Below are 19,527 nucleotides of genomic sequence, written 5' to 3'. Positions count from 1 at the left end.
CTTGCCAATTTTCCTATGCAGGAATTGCTCTGTTAAGGCCAGATGCGCATAGCAATTTACAATTGCAATATCTCGAAGGTCCTTTGCAGGATCAGGATCAGGATGATGTCAAATGATGCTCTAGTCAAAGGACTTTCAACTATCAAAAGCGCGTCCAAATCTGACCACATTTGACCAAGTTATGGCCATTTTTCAAGCAGGCTGTTATTTTCCATGTTGTTGTTGTCATTTGTTTGTCGTTCTGTTTGTTGTTGTAATTTTGCAATCGCTGCAAATCGCATCTCCCATAGAGTAAATTTTCTGATGTACCAGGCGAACAGAAGTCAGCAGAAGGTGGCTGCACTAAAATTTTTAGCCGCGACACGAACCAGACCTAGCCGCCACACCAACCGAATGCAACCCTGCGTGCAGAGTTGTAATTTAGGTTTGAGTATGTGCTCAATTGGTCACGCTGCTTGGCGCCAAATTTGAATTTTCAAATTAAAATACCCGTTGGGCGGTAAATTTGAATTTTCAACAGAAAACTTTTTATTTATATTTTTTTTACACAATTTGGAATATTTTACAGTAAAATTAATAAAAATAAATACAATTGAGCACGTGTAAGCATATTTTCGTCTGTGGCTGCATATTTCCGTTCTGTTGGATGGATAATTCCAGACATAATTAAATTTCAGCGGAGCAGCAGCTATGCGTCTATGCTGTTATCTGTAGACGTTTCTGTGATGTCGATCCCTCAGTCAAAGTTTATCAAATATGATCCGTTCTTCGATCCGTAATGCTAATTTTTCATTTTAGATTCGTAGATTCTGCGTTCTAGCGCCTAAGGCCTAGAATAGAAGAAGAAAAAAGGTTATTATTTAATATTTCTGTACTAAAACTTTGCAAGTGGTCATTGCAGTATTTCAAATTGAGCAGTGATTGTAAAACTACGCGCAGTGGCTGCCAAACGGTTAACAGTTGGAATTTGAATTGGTTTCCAATGCTCACTGCTTGCTTAGTGAGCAGCTCAGTTTCCAGTGAGCTAGCTGATCAGTTTCCAATGACTTTCCCCTACGCTTTTATAAGAGTTACGTTATTTGCGCCTCGCTTGCACACTTGCATGTTTCTAGCTGCTCTGTTCGCTCTTATAAATTCCAACTAATGTAAGCCAAGTGGTGGGAAACTTGTTGGAATAAACACAGCGCGGCGCGGAAATTTAAAGCTGTTGGTTACACAGTTGACGTTGGCGTGTTGTCGGTTTCAGTTCGAAAAGGTTTTGAGCGCACAGAAAATTTAACTCAAAACATTTGTTTTGCGCGCCTCGAAATTCATATTGTTGTTAACGTGTCTGTGCGTGTGTTGTGTGTGAAGTGTAAATAATACTAGAAGCTAACAACAAATTGGCTGCACTTTCTGCACATCTAATAAGTATTACTAAAACAAAAATGTACGCAAGAAAATCTAAACCATGTTGTAATACAGCACACAACTAAAAACCAGTTCTCAAGCTTACATATATGTAGATGTATATGTAAGAAAAGAAAAACTAACTCAAATGCAATGTACCTAAAACGCAAAGACAACAAATAAAAAAAAACCAACACACACTTTTGTCAAACTTTAGAGATCGGCGGCGCTCTCGAATTCGAATAGCAATAGTTGCGGTTGCGCTGAGAGCGTCTCTGGTAGAGCCCCACCCGAAAATATATAACTAATTGCGAGATAATGATGATGATGATCATGTTGATGTGGATGGAGAAGAAGAGCGTAGCCGATTCAGCACTATTTCAATAACAAATTTGTTTGTTTAACAAATTCACATGGCTTGGGAGTATTACTCAGCAATAAGTTAGAGAGTTAAATTAAGCTGAACCGAACCTTTGGTATTTTAGCAGTATTTTATATTTTGTTGTATTGTTTTAGCTTGACAAGTTAACACTTTATATAGCCAACGACACTGACCTTGGAGGGCTTTGCAATTGCTTTGGCATTGAATTCGCCAAACGAGTTGCCGCCCCTTTGGAACTGCCTAGGCAACCAGTTCACCCCTATGCCAAACCCCAGCCCACCACCTGTTATTGCCCATATCAAATTGCCTGACTGGCCAATGTTTAAAACAAAGCGTCAAACGCTCGTCCGTTCGCGTCTGTACGTGGGTGAATTTCAGGGTGTGGGTGCAAATGAGGTCAGGCTAGGAAATCGCAATAACAAACACACCCCACACACACATACACATATATAAAATAAAGGGGACGACAGGCCAGCCAAACTGCAAACAAATAAGAAAGCAAGCAAAGTACAGTAGGCGCCCTAAGCCAACGCCGACGCCAGCGCCACGTCGTAACCCCCTTAGCCAGTTTGCTTTACCAGTTTGCCAGTTGCCAGTGTGTTGCATGCATATCAATGCAGAGTGGCGGGGAGAGGGCGGGGGTGGCTATGGAGGCGTTATGACGTTGTTAAACGGGTTTTGTTACAATTTTTCAAAGCTGCTGCTGCTGCTAGCCACGATTGGCTCTAAAGGAAATTGCAAATCAGCTTTAATCAATGCTTTAATTAATGACACACACAAGTCACAGCTACTACTACTACTACTACTACTATAAAAACAAACTACATGTTGTTTAAGAATGCGCGATCAAAACAAAACGAAGGGGAACAAAAACATCAGCATACATAACTGGCAAGTCGTTGACCCAATACGGAGACCAACAAACAGTTGAGAGACCAGTTTATAGGGCTGCAACTAATTCAACTCTGTGGCCTGCACACAGATCCCTGCCGCCCACCGAAAGCGAAACGAGGTTAAAGCACACTTTCGGTCAAAATATTGTGCCTACTGCCAAGAGAGCGAGAGAACAGACGCGCAGGTGTGGCCGCCGCCGCTCTCTCTCTCTCTCGCTCTCTCGTAATGCGCTCAAAACCCGTTAAACTGGTCAAGCTGTTTGTTTACATTTATTTTTTGTGGTTGTTTTGGCAGCTTTTTATAGGCTTTCTTCTAAAATTGTTTAGCTCACACAAAAATATAAAATAGAAAATATATTCAAATCGTGCGCAATTGTTTAACAGCTACATGAAAATTGCTTAAGGTTCGTGGCTTGTTGGCTACACTTGAGTTAAGAAATCTACCAAAATTATAGAAGTTAACACGCAATAGCTACGCACCACCTTTTGCTAGTTCCAGACCCTAGACACTATAATATTTAATACTACCACCAAGTTAGTGTTAATAACAAAAAACAAAAGCTAACTCACGCTCTCACTTCTACACTTTGTTTACTACGAAAGTTCTAAGTGGGGGGACTGACTGTTGTTTTTTAATTAGAGTTCTGGACTTTCCAAGCTTGCACTTTAATTGCTTGGGTAGACTCCATTATGGCGACATTGGAGGTTACGTAGGTTAACTATACATACCCCCACCCCATTCCCAGTACGTGCCTGCTGCAATTTATGTTTATTTCTTTAGCTGTAATGCAATTAGCCTTAATCAAAGCGACTCGCCCAATGGCGCATGAATAAATGCCCAAATAACTGAAGCATTAAGCAAATACAACAAACAATAGCAAAGTGAAACAATACGGGTGTCGCATTATTTATGCACTGAACTGTCATTGTTAACACATTGCAAATGATATTACAATAAAGAATTTAAGCTCACATGACATCATTAGCTCTAACCCTTAGTTAAGCGCATATTGCGAATCAATTTAGCAGCTGCTTCATTTGAAAGTTATGTGGGAGTCAGACAGACAAACAGACAGACAGACCTTCAATTGACACACATTCCACAAGAATTTTACACGCTACACTGCACTTGATGAGCATAACAAATAACACAGCTCCAAACATAGACTGAAAAAACATATGTCAAGATCTATTTCTATATTGTAGGCTCAGCTCTAAAAGTTACCATGAGTTACTTGCGTTCCATAGGTACTTATGCTGCTCCAGAATTGGGACAACAAATTACTGCTTAATTGTCTAGCTTACTAATTTATCTGTTATTAACTTATTGTTACTTTTACAGAAATCTCACGCGTCGAAATGTCGCCGGCTGATGATAATTCGTTTGCCACAACAAGTGGCAACAAAAAGGCAACCTACACCATTATTTCTATTAAAATAGTCGAACTGGTGAGTAGCAAACTGCGTAGTTAGTAAGGCAACAGCTGTTGACTTTACTGCATTTAAATTAGTTTATGGCAATGTAATAACAATTGTTGACTGTTGCTAATTGCATGTGAAGCAATCGCAGTGAAGATTCCTCTTTCAATATTTGTTTGACTCACTCTATTAATATTTAAATTTAATTCACACTCACTTATTTGCACAGTGTCTGCTGATTTGTTGCCTGGGACTTATCGATGATCCTGCTACCAATTCGCACCTGCGCGTGTTCATCTCGCCGCGGGTTATGGCACTCAGCTATGTTACCTTTGGCGCTCTGATCATCTACACTGCCATCTATTTGATCATGGCGCTCTTTGGCGATCTGTAAGTAACAAAGTTTTAGTAAAAATTCACATTATTTAATTTAATTTCACTTGCAGCACTCCCTGGCGCACTGCCACGCTCTGGGCGCTCATTGGCTTCATTTTGTTTGTGGCTGTGTGCGCTTTGCTGTTCCGCGATTGGAGCTCCACCAAGGATCGCAACTACTGGCATCCGAATATGCATCGATTGGATTTGGTTATGGCCACTGCTGCCATTTCCTTGGTTACTGCCTTGATCTATCTGCTGGATGTGCTACTCACCATTCGCTTTGGCGTGCACGGCGATCTGGAATGACATGGACGCGGCCTGTTCCAGTTGCTGGCCTAGACGACTGTAATATTTACAGTTTGTAGTCATAAGCACCACCCCACCCACCAGCACCACCCACTGCTAATTGTAACAAATTGTTCAGCAAGCACACACACACACATCGATATCGATACACATCAAATCCAGATCATAATTGCCATCATTGAATTGAACCATGTACAAAAATCAAATGTTATAGATGCTCGCTCATCTACTACATATGGAAAAAGTCGCTTACAGTCCTTGTTTTGTTAGGCTAAGCATAAATATTATGTGAGACACGTATGTTTTTTTATAAACTAATCCAACTAAACATAAGTTTTTACACTGAACATTTTTTGTAACGCAAAACGAAATCAAAATAAATTTTTATCCAAGTTAAAAGTGAGAATATGGCAACACGATTTGGCGACAAGTCTGTGTTACAGTAAGTTAAGGCTAGCCTTTAATGTAACTGTAAACATATGTAGTAGTAGGTACTCGCTTGCTTATTTAATAGCAATTGTAAAGTATTTCTTAATGTCCTCATCGTTCTCAATCATTTTGAGACTGTGAAATGTTTGCTTGATGTAGTGTTTGCATTTGTCGCCACTTGCTATAAGAAAAGAGCAAGCTGGTTTAAAAGCTTTTAAATTATTATCCTGTGGACTCACCCAAACTGCCATCGATGACGCGCTGCGTCAGCAACTTGGCCAGCGCTTTGAACGCTTCCTTGTTGGCAATTTTGCGTTTGTAATACGGATTCAGCCACTCCACAACGACTTTGCTCACATCTTGCTTTTGTTGACTGATTTTTGGCTTCGCTGGTCTGCGCTCCTTGCTGTCCTTGCTCTCTTTCGTTTTCGTTGGCAATTGCTCTGGCTTGCTTTGCTTTTGCTCCAACAGCTCACGCGCTGTGGTAAAACCAAATGAATTTGCTTTGTCTTTCGTTTCAGTTTGCTTCTCATCACTCAGCTGAGGTTGCTGCTCCTTGAACATTTCCAGCGCCGTTGCAAAGCTCACTGAGTTCTCTTCTTTCTCTTCCTTTATAGCTGCTTCACTTTGCTCAGCAAACATAATTTTGTCTGTTGGTGTTCTAACTTCCTTTGGTCTCTGCTTTTCCTGCCTTTGCTGATGCGATACTCGCGACTTTCGATGCATATCAAAGCTGCCGTCGTCATTGGACATGAGTTTATATTTCTTATCGCCTACTTCGAGCTCCAGTGGTGTCGCTTTCTCTTGCTCCAAATCTGTGGGTTCCTCTTTAGGCGTTAGCTGCTCTTCTTTTATCGCTGCCTCTGGCTCATGCTCAGGCTCAGGTTCTCCCTCAGGCGTCGTCTCAGCTGGTTCTGTTTCGATCTCTAAACTAGCCTCTGCTTGCTCCTCCAGCTCTTCTTGCTTCACCTGCACTTTGCTAAAGTAGCTGGCAATGGACGTTTGTTTGCTTTGCTCTTGCTTGAAGCCTTTGCGTTCTCGCAGCGCTTTGGGTGTTTCCTTAAGCGACTGCGGCTTATTTTCCTCCAGCTCCTTTAGCTTGCGCTCAAAGTAGGCCACACTGCCGCCTGTCCAAACACCTTTGGCGCTAGTCTCTGGTCGCGGCACATAGTCTGTTATCATAGGCAGCAATGTAAGCTTGCCAGTCAACTGCCTAATGGCAGCAAGCTAAAAGACAATGTTTAATTATAAACAGCTATATTATTTCAATTAGAGACGCACCTGCTTAGCCAGCGCATGTCTGTACATGTTGGCCACACGCTGCTGCTTGAAGACTTCATACTCCAGCTCCACGGCCATGGCTTCATAGTCGTTATGCCTAAGCGCGCTCTTTGGTTGTTGTTCCTTGTCCACTGAGCACTTATCCACATTCGTTTTGAGCGCATCTATCAAAGCATCCAAGTACTTTTCTCGCTGTGTATGCTGCAGACCAGAGACTTTGGTGTCTGTGGAGTTTGCCTGACGCACGCGCGCGATCTGAGTGCTGGTCTCCTGTTCCAGCTGACGAGCAGCGCTGATTTGCTTGCGCAGCTTAAACTGCTCGCGTATGAAACTTTCGGTTTCCTTCTTGGCACGCTTGGCTAGAACGGCATGACTTTGACTGCCCTCGCTGTCGGAGTCCTCATTGGCATATTCTTGAGCTGTGCGTTTGCTGCCAGCGCGACCACCTAAGAGAAACAAATTAGTTAAGCATAGGAGCCTAAATGGATTACGTACCCTCATAAAGATCAGCGCTATCTTGCAGAGAAATGTGCGATTTGAACTGCGCATCCATACACAGCCGTTGAAACATTTCGAGCGCCTTCTCTGCCTGCTTGGGACGCTTGCAGACATCACATTGAGCCTGACAGTCGGGCGGTGGATCACCAAAGTAGTCAGCAAAGAGTTTGTGCCGACAGCGCGTCTGCTCACAAAACTCCACAATGCGTTCAAATTGCTTGCAGGCGCGCTCTGTTAATAGCTCCCGATCGCCTCGACCACGCGCACGTTGCGCATCATTTTGCAGCAGAAATCTTATGGACTTAACGTCCTCGCGTCCGTAGTAGAGTCTGCAATAGGATTGTTGACCATCGCGTCCAGCGCGTCCGGATTCTTGATAGTAGGCTGCCACATTTTGTGGCACATCCCAGTGTATGACAAAACGCACGCTGGGCTTGTCCACGCCCATGCCAAAACTATTTGTGGCGCATATAATGGGCTTGTCACCACGCATCCAAGCCTCCTGCACCTCAGTGCGCTCGCTGGTCTTGAGCCCAGCATGGTAAGCAACTGCGCCCACGCCTTGCTTGGATACGCCCACTGCCACACGCTCCACTTGATCACGCGTGCGGCAGTAGATGATGCCACAGCCACGTTTTGGTTTGGGCATTGCCTTGAATTCCTCCTCATCGCCCAGACAGTGCTGCGCAAAGTCTGCCAAATGTTGAAAGTCATCCTCTATGGAGTTCTTGTAGACAATATCATAGTAGAGATTCGAACGAAAGCTGGGCGTGCTATACTGCGCCACAGGCTTTTGTAGCTTCAGCTGCTTATAAATATCGTCGCGCACCTCCTTCGAGGCTGTAGCTGTTAATGCTAGCCACACCACATCTGGATACTTGGCACGCAGCTCGCCTAGCTTGAGATAATCGGGACGAAAGTCATGTCCCCACTGGGACACACAATGCGCCTCATCCACTGCAAAATACGCGAGCTTTCTGTTCTTGTAAAGCGAATGCAGCAGCTCCTGGCAAAACTTTGTGGCCGCCTGCTCTGGTGTGATGTATAAAAATTTCATGTTTGTCCTCACCGCACGCAGATCCATGATGACACGCTCACGCTCCTTTGTGCTCATCTTCGAGTTGAGTGAATCTGCCTGCACCTTTAGCTTCGCCAGATGATCAATCTGATCTTTGATGAGCGCCAATAATGGTGAAAATACAACCGTCAGCTTATTTTCGCACATGAGTCCTGGCAGCTGAAAGCACAAGGATTTGCCCGAGCCCGTGGGCATGCATACATACACATCCTGCTTTTCTGTAAAAAACACTGCGTGCTACTAAAATTCGTATTTCATTTTGTTGCTTACTTACTTTTTACTGCACATTTTATGGCCTTCTCTTGCAGCTCCGACTTGAAACACTTGTGGCCAAAGTGTTGCTTCAGAGCCGCATATATATCACTTTCAGCTGCCATCTGCTTAAATAAATACACACATTATAAATTAAATGACACAGAGTTTGCAAAAAAAAAAAAACAATAACACAAAACAACACAGAACACGCGACTGGCGCTGCTAACTTTACTAACTTTTGCCGCCAATTAATGTCGAAGCGCGCTGCATTAGCACATGTCATCCCGCATTACTTCCAGCTGATTGCTCAAAAACTGTTGATCGGCCAATATCGAGCAGCGATACGAGCATCGGATCGCTCGCTCTAACAGTGTTGCTGCAATGCTCGCACGCGAGTTGCACAATTGAGTCGAACATGTTCGACATAGCAATGTTATGTTCGCTGTTGCTTGACAGCACGTTAACATATGTTGCTGTTGGCGCTGTAGTTTTAACATGACATTATATTAAAATTTACAGTCATTGTTGAAACTGCTGTCGAAGTGAAAGGTGCGTCGAAATTTTGTGCGGGTTTGTTTCAAACATTTCATTTCAAAACTTACGCAAACATATAGGATTATACAAAAACAGCGCGAGTTAAATGCAAATGCCCCGTTGCGGGCTTAACAACTGTTGCTGCTGCAAGTAAAGTAAAATTAATTGTAAATTAAACCAAAGAGCAGCAATTGCAACCGGCATATGCAGCAATAACAACAACAACAACAACTACGACAACAGCAAAGTAGCGAAATGCCGGCAACAACAACGTAATGTGTGAGTTTTAGTGCGTGTGTGAGTGTGCGTCGCCAAAATAAAAGAAAGATTTACCGAAGTAACACGCAAAGCAAAAAATAAGGAAAACAACAAAGAAGCGGCGCGCGTGTTTCTGTCTTTGTATAAGTGCATTTAATAACAAAATATTAATAACCAAAACAACAACAAATAAACAGTGAACATGCCGGCTTTAAGGTTTAGTTGGCGCTGCAGAGCAACAACAACAAATGTGATATTTAACAGTCTACTGTTGTTGCTGTTGTTGTCTTCTGGAGCGGCGCAAGCTGAAGAGAGCGGCACGCCAGCAATTGCGGCTGCCCAGACGGCTGCCCTGGCTGCACCTGGACCAGTGCCCGGCGCCAATCTGATTGGCGGTGGCTCCTCCTCCTCAATACTCGATCAGTTCGTGCCCAACTGCAGCGCCGTCTCGCACATCTTCCAAGCACGCGGCATCGTTGCCAATGAGATACCACAAAAGCCCAGCAATGGTGAGTAGAATTAAAAAGAGCCCCAAGGCGAATGCAACAGAATAATGTAATGTAAATAATAATAATGTAAATGATGATACTGAAATGTTACGAAAACTCTTTTGCTGTTAATTGCATAAAATAAATATAAAATATAATAAATTTTATTGTGTTAGGACTTTGTTTAATTATCAAGAACTCTATAATGTTAATTAGGGCACCAGCCGGTCTACGTCAATATGCTTATCAGGCACAGAACTATGCTCAGCTTCAGCCTGGGAGGTTGAGCAATTGGCATCGATACCATTACCGAGAGCTTTATCTAAACGCTGGCGCTTATCAGCAGCGGCAGCAGCAGCAGCGGCAACAGCAGCAGGTAGAAAGAGTGAAAGAAGCAGAGCATCAATAAAAATTTATGACTCACGCAACAGCAAAGAGCAGAACAGAACAGAGTGTGAGAGAGTGAGTGAGAGCGAGCGAGCGCATAAATTTCATCTTGCAACAATCTACATAGTTTTTGGATAACTTATCTCACCAAAAAGCAGTTAAGCAAAGAGCCAAAGGGACAAAGCAAGGTTCACAAAAATGCCGACAAAAGTAAAAAGTAAAAAAAAATGCTCAACTGTAGCACTGGGGAGTGCATAATTTAAACGATTTCAATGACACCTTGATTAATATCAAGTCCAGGCACTTTACCTGTTGTCCAGCCGCTCTCGCTCTCCTCTCGCTCTCACACTCTCTGCATTTCCATGAAATTATGAACGAAACGCAGCGCGTTGCATTTGCCCAAAAGATAAAGAGAGCGAGAGAGAGAGAGAAAAAACCAATCAAGCAACGTTGAAAACCAAAAATAAACAACGCAGCAGGTAAAGGGCGCACAAAAAGGGAATGGGGGAGAATGGAAAGAGGCAAAAAGGCAGAGGCTGCAACAGTTTACCTGACAACAAATCAAATAAATGTAAAGAGAGCGAGAGCGAAAGAGAGCGCACGGCAAACTTATTGCAATTAAGCGTGATTAATTCAGGCTTTATACAAATTAACTAAAAAGAATCTACAAAAGGAGCTCACGTACCAACAACAACAACAACACGAAACGACAAGAGCTTGGCCTAGGCACATAAACCAACAACAACAACAACTGACTGCTGGTCAGTGTGTGTTTGTGTGTGTGTGTGTATAAAGCGGTGTGACAACATTTTTATTTTTCTTTTTTTGCCGCACCGAAAACAGATTTCTTTGATTTTTGTTTTATTTTTTGTTGCTACGTTTTATTTCCACTGTGCCAAAGGAATTTCTTGCTCGAACTACGCTGAGTGGCGGCTGCGGCGCGGGGCTGCAACTGTGTGGACTGTGGACTGGTCTTGAAACTGGTACCCTTTTTTTTATATCTGTCTACCCTTTGTGTCTGTCCGTCTGTCTGTGTGTGTGTGTGTGTGCGACAGAGACGCAGCGAGGCGTTGACGATGAGCAGTCGACGCATGCGCCAAACTCGCTGACTGGACAAGGCGAAGTACGTGCCTCCCCTTGCTGCCCCCTCAAGCTCTTGCTTGGGTTTGTATATCATTGGTTTGCGTGGAATTTGATTTGCAGCTTTTTATTTATGTGTTTTGCTCTTTTGCGTTGGTGTTGCATGCCGCATGTTGTTGCAAGCAATAGCTGACCTTAGGTTGCTTTCTTATTGCTGCTGCTGCTGGGGCAAGTTATTAAGTTACCTTGGCAGCCGCATTCCCACACTGCTTGCCACTGCAACAACAGCTGGGAAGCTCTGACACCTACCCAAAAATAACAAAAGCAACAACAACAACTGGCACTTAAACGCTTCATTAAAGCTGCACTTCCTGTGGCATGCAACATGTTGCAACAGCACTGGGCACTTAGTTCAAATTGTTTGCACAATTTAAGCAGCAACAGCTCACCAAAAACATTAAATCGTTTAAATAAGCAACGAACTGAGCAAGAGAGAAATCTTCACACAGACACACACACACATGCAGTTAATACAACATTCTCACAGTTGCTCGGGCACTGGCAAAGTCCAAAACTTCGAACGTTGTGTGCTCTTTTTTTTTATTTTGTGGCCAAAGGAAATTTACAGCGCCGCTGATTTTTCTGTTTGCTGCTGCTGCCACAAGTTGCTGCTGCTCCACTTAGGCGGCGGCGTTGCATCCGCTGTGCGCTTGTTGCTGTTGCCAGGGCCAGGGCTGAAGCATACAGGCACGACTATTAATCATTTTCCAGCGACCAAAACTAAATGGCCCTAAACCTCGCTCTCGCTCTCTCTATCTGTCTCGCTTGCTCTTTAGCTGGCCCTTTTTTGCGCATTGTTGGCTGGCATGGCCGCATTTTTGTGGCTGAGATTGCAACAATTACAAGCTGCAACTGTTGCTGCTACTTAGCGGTGTTAAAATATTTGTTAAAGGAATTGCCTTAAATAAATGTATAAATATTTATTTGTTGCTATTTGCGCCACTTTGTTGCAACTTTTATATGTCAAAGTAAAGCATAAATATTTATTTAATTCAAATAATTTGACTCTAAGCCTGTTTGCCCCACTTATCTTGCAGCACTTTGTGGCAGTTGCACGCTTTTGTGCTTGGGCAGCTTTTTTGCTTAAGTTTTCTCACAACTTGAACTCTCGACTTGCTCATTATGTAAATGCTAGGGCGCCCCATAGCACCAGAACACGCCCCAAACTATTACAACACAGTCGGCATTCTAGGCTTAGTTAGTTAAATGTTAGTTACTGTTGTTGCTGTCGCTTGTTTGTTTGCACGTTTTAATGCTTCATTTGCCAGTTGGCTGCCCTTTGAGGGGGGGTGGTGCTTGGGCTGTCTAGTCTTAACTACTTAATTATCTATAAGTTCCACTTGCTTTGCCTCAAATGTAGCCGACGCATTGGCCTAAGGCCTTAGGCCTGAGCGCTTATTAATAAACATGTAAAGTGTAATTGTTATTTGGAGCTGCTGCTGCTGCCGCTGCCGTTTTGCCCAGTGGGCGTGGCTAATTGCCATGCTGTGTGTGTTGCCCAAAAAAAGATTCTCACAAGCGTGAGAAAATGTTTTGCGAGCTTACCAAATGCAACAATTAAAATGCATTTTATGCGCATAAAACATGAAACATGTGCAACGCTCTCTCGCTCGCTCGCTCTATCTCGCTCACTCTCGTATGGTTAGCATGTTACAAAGGTGTTAAGGCTCTGCGACCAAATTGGCAGCAAGGCACCAAAATCGGGCAAACCAGACAACGTTGCATGCCACAAGCCCAAGCTCCAAGTCCTTATATGCGCGACTCTTCGACTACAACTAAACAGGGGCATGCAGGAATTTTTTCAAGCTTCCAACTTGGCGGGGCATAGAACTTGTTTAAGGAGCTGCCGCTGCAACAATTTTTACATTTCATGCAACGCAGAGACCACACACCAACCAGCAGTATTGCTCTCTCTCTCACTCTCTCAAAAGTGGCCACGTTTGACCTTTTTTGTACCTCAGACTGCGACAGACAGTTGGGCCCTTGAGAAATATGCCGACAAGCATTCAGTTTGGTCTCTCTCCACGCTGGTCTGTGTAAATTCTTTATAGGCAGACACTACTTTGCCCTAGACCTGTGTGTTAACTATTTTTGGGCTTCGACACTTGTGCCGTCCAAACTGGAAACTCAAAACTCGAAAGTCGCTCGCTGGACTCTTTAGCAATTAAGTCGTTGCTCAGCTTCAGTTTCTCAGGCTCTCGTTTTCATTCCTCGCCTGGTGCTGGCTCTGGGTACTGGGCCTGGCGTCTACGTCTACTCAGCATGATTCATTCTTAGAACCTCGCAGCAGCCCCTTGTCTCGCTTTGTTGTCATCTTTTGTTTTGATAGTCCCCGCGCTCTGCTCTTTACGCTTTTGTTCTTGTTTTATTTGATTTTTTGTTAGAGTTGTGAAATACTTTGTTAACAGTCTTGTCAGCTAATTATGCGATATTGCGAAACTCCGAGGGCGTCAAAAGCAGCAACTAATAAATCTTGCTTGCAGTTTTTTATGCTCTCCCAAGTATGACAAATTTTTATTTATATTTTGCAGCAAGTAGCAAACGCTGCAGTCTGCACTGCAGTCAGCTGCAATTTTCAATTGAAGTGCGCTTGAGCCTTGTGCCCCCCACTTGGTCACAGCAACTTAAACTTTAGTTACAGTCTTAGTCTCTCGGCAAACAAATTTCAGACTGGGCCTGCCCGCTGCTGCTTTTGTTTCGCCTTTGCCTTTGACCACCACTTGGGCACTTAAATGAGCTTGCAACTCATACACTTTGCTAACTAAGAGAAAGAAGTAGAGGAGGTCAAAGTAACAAAGCAAATTCAAGAGGTACAAGCGGAGCAAAGTGTAGCGCCTAGTCGACAGCACTGCACACACTTTGAATATGCAGAAATAAGAAAAGAGCAGCTCAAAGTCAAAGCTTTCACGCCTCAATTGATATTCAAACGAATTGCTGAGCAAAGTGTATCACATAGTTGAGCTACATGCAAATTGCAGCCCTCCACACACTTTGGATATTCAAAAAGAAGAAAAGAGCAGCTCAAAGTTAAAGATTTCACGCCTCATTGAGTTCATATTCAAGCGAATTGCTGAGCAAAGTGTATCACATAGTTGAGCTACTTGCAACTTGGCAGCACTGCACACACTTTTGGTTATACAGAAATAAGAAAAGAGTAACTCAAAGTCAAAAATTCTACGCCTCAAAGTTTAGGCATACAAGCGAATTGCTGAGCAAAGTGTATCGCTTAGCTGAGCTACTTGCAACTGCACTCTTACTGCTTGCAGCTTCTTCTTTGTCGTTTTTTTTAGTTATTTCGCTTGGCCCGTGAGCATGACGAATGTTAAATTGCCAGCGTGCTGAGTGCTGCAGCCTCCTCCAGCATCTGGACGTCTGAAGTCTCTGAAAATTCAGCCAAGCTGTAATCGCATATATATTGGAACGACCTCGCGTTGATTTAATTAGGTCACATGAAAGATTTGTTAATTTACGCCACCTACTTTGATGGCGCGTTTGTTGATAAAAACGCTCAAGAATGCTGAGAGCTGAGAGCGACTGCTGTAATTAATGTAGAGAGGCCAGACTGAGAGCAGCAAAAGTATCTCAAGCCATAACGTGCGTAACTAAATGTTCATTAAAAGGCAACGCTTTATCCCGGCAGGCAGGCAAGACTGACTGACTGACTGGCATCAAAGGTCGTCAAGTGGCTGCTTGGACTTGTACTTGGACATGGACTTGGAGTGGCAACAATAAAATGCAATTGCCTGCTCAGGCTCCGGCTCAGGCTCTCATTTCAATTCTCTACAGTTCATTACAGCTTATGCTAAGCCAAATGCAAATCTACAGCTTAACCTTGGCCATTTGTTTTGGGCCCTAAGCTGGCAAATAATGGCATTCAATTAGCTCAGCAGCTGCTGCCATCAACTGTTTGCTCACAATTCACTCGCATGAGCAAAAGTATTTAATGCTGATAAAAGAAAACAATTTGTTTCTACTGCTTGACCTTATACAAAAGACGCATAAATTTGATTTTAATTCGTTTCTTTTCTTCGGGGCACACCCAGAGCCCAAGCATTTGAAATTGTTTAATAGCCACGGCCTATTAACTTTAGTGACAACGACGCACATTAAATGCACATAAAGCGAAGCAACAACGAAATTAATTTTTATAAAATATATATATGGCCAGGCCCAAGCAGCTACTGAAAACTAATTTTGACAAGCCGACACATTTCATAAAAAAATATTTTTCGTGTATCTATAAATTTAAAAGACAAGCAGCCCACACGACAGCGGCAAAAAAAAATATTAGGCGCTTAATATTTTGTGGGTATATGTTGTCATCTGCGGATTAAAATTTTTATATATAGTATTGCCTTTGTTAAAGTCGCTGCTGGTGGCATTGTCGGTAGCTCAAACAAGTTTTTTCATTCCATTTTTGCTGCTGCTGCTGCCCACGCAACGCTGCCCAAACTGGCTGCGAGATGAGCTAAAGCTAAAGCTTGAAAATGAAGCCGACTGGAGCAAGGTTTTGTTAATGGTAAGGCGGCGTTAGGGAAAGCGCCAAACTACAGGTTTGGCTGCTACTTCAAATGATAAAGAGATAGCAGGCAGCCAACCTTTGTATACACTTTGGCCGCACTTGTGCCTTTTTAATGATCCAACTTGGCTAATAAAGTACAAAAGCCAAAGGCAACAAAGGCAAACTACTTAAATGCTAAGTATACAAGCTAAAGTTGAATGCAGCCAACTTAGATATACACTTTAAAGCAGCTTGTGTCCCTTTTTGAAGGTTCAATTTGGCTAATAAAGCGAACTTGGCGTAAGGGAAGACTAAACTACAGCATAATGTTTAGATAGAAGCAGCTAAAGCTGAGTGCAGCCAACTTAGTTATACACTTTAAAGCAGCTTGTACTCTTACGAAGGTTTAATTTAGGCTAATAAAGCGAACTTGGCGTAAGGGAAGACCAAACTACAGTTTAGTTGCTTCTTTAATGAGCAACTAAAGTTGAATGCAGCCAACTTTGCTATACACTTTGTCTCAGCTTGTGCTTTTTTAATTAATCAACTTGATAAAGTACAAAAGCCAAAGGCAACGGCATACTAAGGATTCTAGCTAAACTTGAATGCAGCCAACTTAGATATACACTTTAAAACAGTTTGTGCTCTTACGAAGGTTTAATTTAGGCTAATAAAGCGAACTTGGGTTCTTTAATGTTTAGATAGAAGCAGCTAAATCTTCATGCAGCCAACTTTCTCATACACTTTGACTGCCTTCGACCCTTTTTAAAGCAGCTACTAACTTAAATGAAGTGCAAAAGCGAAAGGCCAAGCATAACCCAAAGCAGTTAAAGCAACTGTCAGTTGAGCGAGACTTTTCCGGCGTCGTATCAATTCAAAAAAGGAAATTAGCTAGACAAATACAAAAGTTGCTGACAAATGGTTCCACAATTACAATGCAAACATATAAAGCAGTTTGTAAGCAAAGGAAAGCAAGGAATAGAAATTGAAAATTGTCCTGTCTGTGCTGTGAAATGTGAAACCCTCGACGATGGGGAAAAGTGAATGTAATAGTTTCGTTATGTGTGTATCAAGTTGTCTGTCTGTGCTGCAAATCCTCGTGAGTTGTGTGTATCTTATAGATACGCTTAGTAGTATCGTTTTTTTTTTTATCAGCTGTTTGTTTTGTCTTTTGCACTTGCAACATTTTGTGTGTCGAGTTCATTGAAATCAAATGAAAGAACCCTAAAAGAAAATCTCGACTGCTTTGTGCAATGCCGACTAGCGCTGTCTCTTTCTCACTGTGTGTGTGTGTGTGTTTATTTTGTGCCTGTCTGTGCATGTCCATATCCTGTCTCTGGCTCGCTTGCGCTCTAGCGCTTGCCTAATGTCTGCCTGTACCTGTTTTACAGTTGAGTGGACTTGGCTAACACACACGCACACACACATACATACGTTATGTCTGTACTTTTGTCGGCAACTCATTTCATTTCATTTCATTCATCAGCGTGGAATTGTGCAAGGATGCGTTTTGGCTATGCAAAACTATGGCTTACAAAATTGCAGTTAATAAATGGCTAAGAGTGCAAAGAGAAAACAACACACACACACACATACTCATTCATTATTCATTCTGTGTGTGCCACTCGAAAAGTTATTTAAGCAAACTGCTCACGCTCACGATCGATCGGAACGCTTGGGATTGCACTTGAGTTGAATTGTTGCTCACCCAAGAAGACGGCCAAAGAGCCAAAACGAATTTATGTGTTTCATTAAAACCGTTATGAGACGCGTGTACCAACGCCATTAAGCCAAGAGCTGGAGCTGGAGCTGGGGGTTCGTCTGAATTGCATTTACAATGTCCACCAAAAACAAAAATTTAATAATGAGCTGCGTTTGCGGCTACGTTTTTATGGCATGCTTAAGATTGTTTTTGTTTTTCATTTTCATTTTTTGTTTTTTGGGTGTTTTTTGTTGATTGTTGAAAGGCGTCTAAATGCTGGCGATTTGTGGTGCTCCACTTTTGTCTTGGAAATTGCCAGAGATTTGTGCAGAGAGAAATCTGTGGAGAGCCAGAGAATTTTTTAATAAGCAGCAACTTTGTTGTGCCTGAAGATGCAGCAGCAAACACAGACACAGTCACTTGTGGTAAGCAAATGTTGCTGCCGCATGTGTGTGCAACAACAACACCTTTTACCAAGAAACAACAACAATTACAGCAGTCATCACCTTTGGTGGTTTGCTGTGCAGTCTGCGTCGGCGCCTTCTGAACCTTGCAACGTGTTGCAGCCACTGCCAACTACCTAAGCAGCCCGAAAATATAGCCATGCATGCCAGAATGAGATAGATAAACGTTGTTTATTATCTTACGGCTTTGGAAGTTATAAAACAAAGCGTCAATTGACTGACTCTGCACCATGACTTGAGCCCACGTTGCAAGCAGCAAGCGGCAACAACAGCAGCGTTGAGTTGCTTTCTGTGTAATTTACATGCATGTTTACACACACACACAATGCATACTTATATATGCATATATTGTGTGTGTGTGTTGGCGTCTGTGTAGCCCCCCTAACGGGTGAGTTGGTCGTTTGATAGAGAGAGGGGAGAGAGAGAGCGTGAGAGGAAGTGAACTGCATTATTAAGTGGGCCTAAAAGCTTACAAGGCTACTTAGTTAATTGTTGTCAGATTTAGATAGCATAAGCTATAGTATGGGGATTTAATAATTACTAAATCAATAGAAAGCTGGAAAATTAAATAAACATGTAACGTTAATTCTTATCTAAGAATTCTTTTAATTAAATAAAAAAATATTTAAATCAAAATAGAGAGCATTTCAAAATCAGAAATAAACTATATTTACTTAATTGCTATATCAATAGAAAGCTAGAAATGTAAATAAATAAAAGTAACCTTAATTCCTAAGAATTCTTTTAATTAAATAAAAAAATATTTAAATAAAAATAGAAAAAAATCAGAAATAAAATGTATGAGAAATTAAATGTATGTATAATATTTACTCGAGCTACTAAATAATTTGTATCAGGTTTGACTTTTCTCAACTCATTATGATGTGGGGCTTAAAGCTTACAAGGCTACTTAGTTAATTGTTGCCAGATTTAGCTATATATGTTATATCAATGAAAAGCTAGTATGATAAATAAATATGTAACCTTAAATTTAATCTTAGAATTCTTTTAATTAAATAAATATTCAAATAAAAATAGAGAACATTTCAAAAAAAAATAAAAAAATCAGAATTTAACTATATATTATTTACTTAATTGCTATAATTTAATAATTGCTATATGAATGAAAAGATAGAAAGCTAAATACAAATTGAGCATTAGTGCTTATCTAAGAATTCTTTTAATTAAATCAAAAGTAAATGAAGCAAAAATAGAGAGAACATTTCAAAAAAAGCAGAAAATAAAATGTAAATTAATTACTTTAGCTATTAAATAATTTGTATTGGATTTGATTCTTTTGAACTTCTAACTCTTATTTGCCATAAATTAATTGCCTGCAATCTTTGATTCTTTTGAACTCCTCTCATTTACAATCAACTGCTATTTTGTCATAATTTAACCTGCAATCTAAAACAATTTCTCTCTTTTCTCTTACAGGTAAGTTAACGCAGTTGCAATTGCACGTAAGTTCTTTGACCACTTCCTGCCACACAAAGTAAACAATATTTTACTTTAATTTCATAACAATTACACGTTGCTCGTCGTCGTCGGCGGCGGCGGCGGCGTCTGCAAATTAATAATAATCAAGCTCCAAATTATACAATGACACGCACTTGAGATCTTAAGCGTCTGCGCTGCTTTTGTCTCTCACATTTTCGGGGCTTCGAGAGACTCGAGACTCGAGACTCAAACGCGTGTGCGAGCTGCTTGGCTCTATCAATTAGGCACATCTTTCAATCAAAAGA

The 19,527-nt window shown here is 41.8% G+C and overlaps 3 protein-coding genes across 4 annotated transcripts in view; 2 read left to right on the top strand and 1 right to left on the bottom strand.

The window, feature by feature from the left end:
• Positions 1-1,216: 1,216 nt before the first annotated feature.
• LOC108600606 lies at positions 1,217-5,337 on the top strand. Of its 2 annotated transcripts, none has more exons than XM_017988284.2 (4): positions 1,217-1,429; positions 4,007-4,113; positions 4,313-4,473; positions 4,530-5,146. In XM_017988284.2, the coding sequence occupies exons 2-4, from the start codon at positions 4,024-4,026 to the stop codon at positions 4,765-4,767; spliced, it is 489 nt and encodes a 162-aa protein (XP_017843773.1). In that variant the 5' UTR covers positions 1,217-1,429; positions 4,007-4,023; the 3' UTR covers positions 4,768-5,146. The 2 variants fall into 2 exon arrangements, with proteins under 2 accessions (XP_017843773.1, XP_017843772.1); XM_017988283.2 differs by lacking the exon at positions 1,217-1,429 and adding an exon at positions 3,856-3,912 and having other exon boundaries at positions 4,530-5,337.
• Positions 5,251-8,493, bottom strand: LOC108600590 (ATP-dependent DNA helicase Q5). The gene is made up of 5 exons (XM_017988282.2): positions 8,328-8,493; positions 6,973-8,271; positions 6,478-6,923; positions 5,436-6,423; positions 5,251-5,377 (listed from the first exon to the last, which is right to left on the bottom strand). Exons 1-5 carry the CDS (start codon positions 8,428-8,430, stop codon positions 5,271-5,273), a joined length of 2,943 nt encoding a protein of 980 aa, XP_017843771.2. The 5' UTR covers positions 8,431-8,493; the 3' UTR covers positions 5,251-5,270.
• Positions 8,494-8,850: 357 nt separating this feature from the next.
• The window catches only part of LOC108601152 (glypican-6), a 32,253-nt gene continuing 21,576 nt past the window's right edge, over positions 8,851-19,527 (top strand). Inside the window, 1 exon segment of the mRNA XM_033293732.1 lies at positions 8,851-9,609. Coding sequence (XP_033149623.1) covers positions 9,303-9,609 — 307 coding nt within the window. The 5' untranslated portion in view covers positions 8,851-9,302.

The sequence above is a fragment of the Drosophila busckii genome, chromosome 3L (assembly GCF_011750605.1).
Source record: "Drosophila busckii strain San Diego stock center, stock number 13000-0081.31 chromosome 3L, ASM1175060v1, whole genome shotgun sequence".
NCBI classification, from domain to species: Eukaryota; Metazoa; Arthropoda; class Insecta; order Diptera; family Drosophilidae; genus Drosophila; species Drosophila busckii.
The sequence above is the reverse complement of the archived record's forward strand: the minus strand, read 5'-3'. Positions and strand labels throughout refer to the sequence as shown.